The sequence below is a fragment of the Temnothorax curvispinosus genome, unplaced genomic scaffold, assembly GCF_003070985.1.
Source record: "Temnothorax curvispinosus isolate PA1 unplaced genomic scaffold, ASM307098v1 QBEX01009183.1, whole genome shotgun sequence".
NCBI classification, from domain to species: domain Eukaryota; kingdom Metazoa; phylum Arthropoda; class Insecta; order Hymenoptera; family Formicidae; genus Temnothorax; species Temnothorax curvispinosus.
The window spans coordinates 452,492-460,484 of NW_020218963.1; the positions used below are offsets into that span (position 1 = coordinate 452,492).

At 36.7% G+C, this 7,993-nt stretch overlaps 2 protein-coding genes across 3 annotated transcripts; one reads left to right on the forward strand and one right to left on the reverse strand.

Moving 5' to 3' along the window:
• Positions 1-65: 65 nt before the first annotated feature.
• LOC112458743 (kinetochore protein NDC80 homolog) lies at positions 66-2,538 on the forward strand. The gene is made up of 2 exons (XM_025022518.1): positions 66-463; positions 653-2,538. Exons 1-2 carry the CDS (start codon positions 229-231, stop codon positions 2,377-2,379), a joined length of 1,962 nt encoding a protein of 653 aa, XP_024878286.1. The 5' UTR covers positions 66-228; the 3' UTR covers positions 2,380-2,538.
• Positions 2,539-3,643: 1,105 nt separating this feature from the next.
• On the reverse strand, positions 3,644-7,860 carry LOC112458744 (E3 ubiquitin-protein ligase MSL2). 2 transcript variants are annotated; one of them, XM_025022519.1, is made up of 4 exons: positions 7,110-7,860; positions 6,709-6,947; positions 6,107-6,304; positions 3,644-6,026 (listed from the first exon to the last, which is right to left on the reverse strand). In XM_025022519.1, exons 1-4 carry the CDS (start codon positions 7,696-7,698, stop codon positions 5,754-5,756), a joined length of 1,299 nt encoding a protein of 432 aa, XP_024878287.1. In that variant the 5' UTR covers positions 7,699-7,860; the 3' UTR covers positions 3,644-5,753. The 2 variants fall into 2 exon arrangements, with proteins under 2 accessions (XP_024878287.1, XP_024878288.1); XM_025022520.1 differs by having other exon boundaries at positions 3,645-6,026; positions 6,781-6,947; positions 7,110-7,859.
• Positions 7,861-7,993: the final 133 nt, after the last annotated feature.

Genomic DNA, 7,993 nt, shown 5'->3' on the forward strand with positions numbered 1-7,993 from the left:
TCAAAGAAAAAGAGGATAAAAAGTACAGAAAGATCAGAGATCAGCTGATCAGCTTGTAAAGAGCAAGTCAAGTTGGCCCAAGTGAGAGAATTTTGCCGTCTTGGATTGGCGATACTGGACTCAGCTGACTAACCGAAAATTCAAATTCCATTTCCAAGTTTCACGGGAGGTAACCTGCTTGCGGATTTCGTAGTTTTGTTTTCGTTTTCTCTCACGAAAATAATAATCATGCAACAGAATTCAGTCAGACGTAGATCGTCCAGTAATCCCGTAAGGATATCCATGATCGAACGGGAAGATAAGAGCTCGACAGGAGCTCGAACGGATCAACGGAAGACACAGACATTGAAACCGAAGGGAATCTCGACTGGTGAGGTCTCTCATATTCCCAGGGCTCGTTTTCGGAGCTCTTCCAGCGACCGAGCGGGATCGCTCGGCAGAAAATCGTACTTGAAAGTAACAGGTAAAGTATAACATGTAAAGGCATACTCAAGACTTCTATCTTTTCTAATTACTTGATATTATGAGCCAGCACAGGATAGAAACGTGTCTTCAATAAGACAAAAATTTAATTTAATTTATTTTATTCGAGATCGTTCCGACTTCTTTTTAAATTATGTTCAACTTATGTGTATGTATTGTGTGTGTGTAGGCAAAACTCCGCTACGGCAACCAACAACTCCAATCACCCCGGTGAAAGTCGCCACTAAGCATGCTATCCCAGGTACAGTGCTTACAGCAAGTTCTAGTAAACTTCATTCGTCGTTATCAATCGGTCGATCACCGTCCGGCGACCGTGCTAGCACCATAGGAGCTAAGGGCCCCAGAAAGGACACAAGACCCCTAGCGGATAAGGTTTATCAGATGGACCTATTAAAAGAGATCGATAAGTTCTTTGAGATAAATCAGTGCTCGACGATGTTAAACAGCAACGGGAGTTTGAAACCAATTACATTGAAGATGTTCGTGGAGGTCTCTAGCTTTCTATTGAAGTACTTCGACGTCAAGCATACTCTCACGATGGCAAATTACATAGATGAATTACCAAAATGCGCAAAGAAGTTACACTATCCTGGCGTGATGAACAAATCATGGCTTAAGACTGCCAACGCAATGCATTCGTGGCCCTATGTTCTCGGTTGGATCGGCTGGTTGGTGGAAGCATACAAAGTGAGAGAGCTCGCATTGAACAGATACCAACTGGAAACTTTGCCGTTCATAGGAACGGAGCAGCAGGCTCAGAGTTGTAGCATGGAGTTTCAAACATTGTTGGAATGTTATAGAGTTTGGAATGACGAGGAAAAAGCCCACGAGGAGGTAGAACTATTGAACCAATATCTGCAGAACGTTTTAGTTCAACAAGGCATTACTGACTGCGATCTAGCTCAGGCACATAAAGAATTGGAGGAAGAAGAAGTGAAGTTGCAGATGCATGAGGAAGAGTCACAAGAACTCGATAAAAAAATTGAATATTTACAACAGAAATTAGCGTCTTCGCGCGCCAAGGAATCTAAAATATTAAACGATATTAAAAGCATGGAGGATTGTATAAGCAAGTTTTCCGCCGAGACAAATCAGTTAAATACAGAACGTGAAGTTTTAAATGAGCAAATTCAAATAGGAAATAAACAATATGAAGAATTATTCTCAATCGTGAAGAATCAACCCATGTCTAAGATTGAAAAGGAAAATATCATTAAAAAATGCACGGAGATTCAAAACTACATACACCAATTTGACGAGCATTTGAAAGATTACCAAAAGGAATCGTACAGTTTAGATATCAAATTCGCGTCTTTCAATAATAATCTCAATATGGCAATATTGGCGTATAATAAGGAGGTCTTTATGCTTATCGACAATGATGTTGGTCTGAATTTCGATGACGTAAAGCTCCCGGAAAAAGAATTGTTGAAACCGGAGATGATGGATATAATGGAAGAAAAGGCCTCTTTAATAAGAACATTCAAAGAGACATTGATGAAGCAATGCAACGAGATAGAGTCTCTTATTCAATTCGAAACCATGAAATTGGAGAAACTCCAAGAAGAAATTAAATCTTTGCCGGATGAAAACAAATTGAAAGAAGATATATCTCACATTAATGAAATGAAGGCAGGTGCGAAGAAGGAGAAAGCCAAACTTATAAAACAGATAGAAGACTTGAAAAACGAAATTAAAGCAATGGAAGATATGATGCCAGATTTACAAGCGGAAGACTTCGAAATAGAAGAGGCACAAGACAAATTAGATGCAGTTATAAGAAGAAAGATGTTTCTAGAGCAAGCTGCCAAACGGTTTTTCGAAGAATTTTATAAAACTGTCGGCGAGCATAGAAAAGAGCTTTATAATATTGCAACAAAAGATAGAACGCTATAGAATTACATCTCTGCACAAATATTTTTATCATGATATATGTCCATCATTCCTTCGCCACATTACCCCATATTATTTGTATTGTATAATCTATTACACACTATATTGTATATTATACGGTTTCAGTAAAATGTTGTCGCATCTTATTAAAATATAATATGTACAAAAACGTTTATTTCAAATAAAGAGTTTTATAAATATGTTTTTATCGCAGAATTCTCGTGCGTGTCATTTATATACAAATAAAATAGATACATATTCTCTCGTCTCGTATCTTTTTCATTTTTTCTTTTTTTTTTTTTACAAAATGATGCAAATTCTAGTATGTAAAATATTTTTATTCTATTAGTTCTATATGTCATGACAATATGCAACTCGCAATTTCTTTTTTTTTTTTCATTCTTTAAGATAAGTTTTAACATCATCTGATAAGTTACATAGTTGAAGCATACGTCCCTTAACTTCACAATGTACATGATACATTAATAGTTAATGAATAACAAAAAGAGATATTATAACGAACACTATATATACTACATACAAGACGTTACGTTCGAATAAAATATTCGCCATTCGGGAATCAATTGTATTTTTCAATAACGTTTCGTTTTTTAGATATCATGAATTGATTTTCTATTAAGGAGTACCTTTTAATTAGCTTTCTAATTTCACTTGAAACTTCGACAATGTTTATATTAAAAGAGTTGAAATAAGTTCTGTCCAAAATATAACAGATACATGCCTGTACGAAATCGTTCCAATAAAATCATTGGAATGTGAATTACATATTAATATGATCTATATCGTAACTATTTACTACAAGTATTATGCTTTTCGATGATCGATGATCGATGATCAAATTATGATCATTCATATCTGATATTTTAAAAGTCACTCCTCAACTATGAATTTTAAGCTGTAGCTAGGTCCCGACTGCCATTTTTATCTTACTTTAATATGTACATGTAAAACATAGTAATCAGTGTATAATGTTGATTAAAATGCAACGGGATATCTAATACAATTGGTTTTAAAAAATTTGCAATGCTTTCTAGTCTGTAAAAAAAATAATAAGTCTTTAAATAATTCAAATATATTCCCAATTTTTTTCGCTAGCTTTACATAAGACAAAATTAACAAACAGATTTAATCACTTTCGTATATTTATAATTTTCAAAATTATGAGCTGTATTCATAAAAATGGCAATGTAACATGCAACTTGATAATAATAACTTTGATATATAGAAAAATATGATATATATATATATATATATATATTAATTTTATCTTATGTTGAGCTTTATTGTATATTGCCTTATTTTTATATAACGTATAAGCGAGTACGTGTACGTTATATGCTGTGTATCAATCTTTTCGCTTTTTATTTAAAGAGGAATTAGCCTATATGCATGTGCATTTCCTTTATGAATTCTTTTCTTTGCACGATCGCTGCACGAACCTTCTTATCGCAAACTACCACCAGATAGCTATGAGATCACACAATTACATATTGTGAAAGTATATTCTATTGTTGACTATCGTGAAAGAATTGAGAGAAAGAGAAAAATGTACGCTATTTGTATTTAAGTGCGATTACAAATAACGATTGATGGATTCATAAATGCTCCAGAAGAGCTCACGTACATACACGCATGTACCCACGAACACACAATCGTACGCAAAAATAAAGAGTATCCTACGTATATTTCATAATTTTGTACTAATGTTTCGTATGCATTAATGAATGATTAACACATTTAATTATACTCGCGTGAATAGAATAATATCCCAAAATTTGCTATAATATTGATATTATTTATATTACAAATAATTCAACAGAAATATTTTTCGATACAGCTTACAAGTCTTTGAGATACATAAGATACCTTTATACGTAAAAAAATAAGTTTTATGCAATATATACAATAACCAGGATCGGATTTACCCGTTTGCTGCCTATAGACACGTAAATAGTGCTACTGAAAAGAAAGCTAGTTTGTTTAAATGCCATTCGTCTTTTTAATTGACATAATCCAAATTGTGGCTAAATTAGAAGAGAAAAGAATGTTTAATTAAAGAAAGTGTAAGTTATTAAATATATATTCAATATTTCTTTTCTTGAAATATAACATAATAAAATTATATCTTTTTTATTAAAGACAATTTTGTGAAAAATTTCGGTTCTAGGCCGATGTCTATAGTGCCTACTGGTAACTCTAACCCTGATAGTAACGTTTTATTGAAATCGTTTTCAACTTCAAATTTTAGGCAAATAAGAACTTCATGGTTATCTAAATACATTTGCAACTTCCTATAAAATAAAATAAACAATTTTTACAATCCGTATTACGTATAGACTATAGACGTCACTCTTCGCGTTTATTATTTATTTAGATTTTTTTGTTAGTGTACGCGATTCACTTAGAGTATTATTTCGATGCAATCCTAAATTGTAGGATAATTTAACAGATCACTGTTCCACACACGCTGCGTTTTATACTTAGAGATTGTAAAAATCAGTATGCAAAATAGATAACGATCTTTTTGTCATTGTATGTACAACTGGCAAGTTGAACGGGATATTTTTTTGACGCGTAAATATTAAATTCATCGGCTTTTGTATATTTAAATTTAACTTGCGGTATCTCAACTAATTCTCTTGATAATTCGTGTATTTGTGGTCTCAGTAAGCTAAATTTATTATAAAAATTCCCAAATTGTTGAACGAACAGATGAATATCATTTAGCATACATGTGTCGATCAAAAACATGCTCCAATATATTCATGAAATACAATATATAAAATCGAGTAATCAGCATTATACATAAATACAGGATGTATAAACGGAACACTTTCATCTGTTATTAAAATTACTGTGATACAGCTAATCAATAAGAAATATTTTTGTTTTATGAAACTTGCCTTTTATACTATACAATTAACTGAACTATGTTCAGATTACGCGAGTGTTCGCATAATTTTAGAAGCGCTAACGCATATAACGCATCATATGTAACAAAATAGTAGATGCTAAATCATAACAGTGATTAATTTTATAGGCAAAATTGACTGTCACCATGATTAAGCATCATATTAAATATCTGTATTTTTTGCGTTATATTGAAATATTTACAAATATTCAAATAGTGAACCATACGTAAACTGCCCCATTTCTTATATACGATATATTTCTCTAAACTAATTTACCCTTGCAAATTCGTAATTACATGTTTTTGATTCTCATAATTGTTTCTTTTAATGGTTCTAGTTGAGCTATTTACATAACGCGTTTTTCTCTGTTGAGAGGTGTACTTGTCACACTTGGATAATCACTGGTACGGTATAGTTCCTCACGATGTCCGTTTAAATACTTTGTCACACATCGATCTGTATATCACTATCTTCCGCCTCACTTTCAGTACTTACCATAGCATCTTCCCCTACTAACAAGGCAGCGGGTAAGTTCTGTGGTACATTGTCAATGTCTAGTCTCGGAGTAGAATACACATTTAACACTTGTATCGTTGTGGGAGACGTCGAGAGACACTGCGGCACGGATCCTAAAGGATCTCCACTTAGCGCGTCGCAATCCAAGGAAGTGGACAATTGTAATTGTAAATTATGAAGTTCAGGTATATGTGGACGGATCTGAAATATATAGAAATTATATAAGACACTTCAAGATAGAATTGAATATACAACAAACTCAGTCGCGTAGCGACAAATACCTTCAATCCATCTGCCGTATGAGGATTTCTGCAACCTCTACATCTACACTCCACGCAGGGCTTACTTTCGACGTAACAAGGACACCTTTGACCACAACAGGTAAGTTTCCCAGGTATCGCGGTGGCATTACCACATCTGCATCCTTTTCTTTTACTTCTAGCAGAACTCGACCTTGGCTTTTTAAAACTGCCCGAAGACTGCTCATAACAAAGTGAATTACATTATTGTCGATACTCCCAAGGAAATGTCAGTAAATTAAGTATTACAGATCAATGCAGAAGTAGTCAAAATTAAAAGCTAGAACAAATATGCTTTTCAAAGGCAAAACAACAAATGTCTGCATTAATCTTTCTTATGGGACCTAAGTGAATGTGAGTCAAGATTTCTTTAAGACTAGTATTAGTATAAAACATAAGAGCGATAAATATGTACAGGTTAATTAAGCTCAACTATAATTGTTAATAGACGTGAGTCAGAAAAATTATTGTACCTTACAAGAAGTGTTAACCAAGGACGAACATCTTCAAGCATTTAAATAAAGATTACAGTGCAATGTAAATCCTGTAAGGCATAAGATTAACCGAATATCTATTGAAATTACTTTGCTGCTCTTTGAAGATTTTTTCTCAGAAGGAGTCCCATATTTAAGGTGGGAAGACGGAATGCATTTTACCCCTCCTACAGAGCCGTGCTGACTTCCATCCGTCTCCTGTTGCCCCGTGTTTTCCGTGTCTTCCGTAGCAGCCGCTTTCCGTTTTATCGTAATTTTGTTACCAGATCCAGCGTACATTACGGAATATATGGAAGATCCGTTTGATACCGTACGAATCGTTGGTGACTCTAATTTGACAGCAAGAATACAATGGTGGTAAATAAATTAACTCATATATTACTCGCATGATAAATGATATTCATATTATATTAATGCAATTGTATACGCATATTTATTCGGAAGAACTTGCGACAATAGTCGTATCGAGGGAACATTTCTATACTCCGTACCAGGTATGCTCTGGGATATCGCCTCAGTAGTCTGGATGTTATTGCCCTGCGTCTGAGTGGAGGTAGTGCTGGTATAAACGCACGGTAAGATACTGTAAGCGGATTTGGACAGGCCGGCGTTGCTCTTGAACTCATCTTTGAAGCCGGCGCCTTCCTGGATGAGCTCCATCAGGCTGGTGGCACCGATGGTGGACGGGGCGCCGTTGGTGGTGGAGTTGCTGGCAGACGTGACGGTGAGCAACAGGGTGCGATAGATGTTGGTGCTGGTGAGATACTCGCATAGTTTCTTGTAGCATTGCAGCAGTATCCGCAACTGCACGTTCTCCACGTACTTGTCGTAGTCCTTGCACCAGCCGCACGACGGCTTGAGCTTCTTGCGGCCGCCGCGGCAACCGCGGCACACGTGATGCTGACAGTTGGTCTCGGTCGGCGTGTGCGGCTCGATCAGCAGGTTCGAGCACACGGTGCAGCTGAGGCTCTGCCGCAGATACGGCACCAGCCTGTAGAGATCCGTCCAGGAGTTGGAGTCGTCGGCGTCGGCCTGCAGCACCAGCCGACACGTCGACACGTACAGGCTCGTCGCGTTCATCGCGTCACGCGCCCGGCGCCGCTCCGCTCCGCTCTCCGCGCCCGGACCCTCTCGCTTCCCTCTCGCCTCCTCCCTTCGCGGGCGCGAAATATCACAAACCCCTAAACCTTACAGCCGCCGCCGTACGCTCCGCGGCGCGTAACGCGTAACCATCCTCCTCGCGCACACAAACAAAACATACGCCATGTTTCGTCGCCGAGTACTCCGCTTTCCGCTTCCCCCGCGTTCCTACAGAGGGCGCGCCGAGTGTCTTTCTGTTCTTTCTTCAGCAGTTTCTGGCGCGAGCGCGACGCGA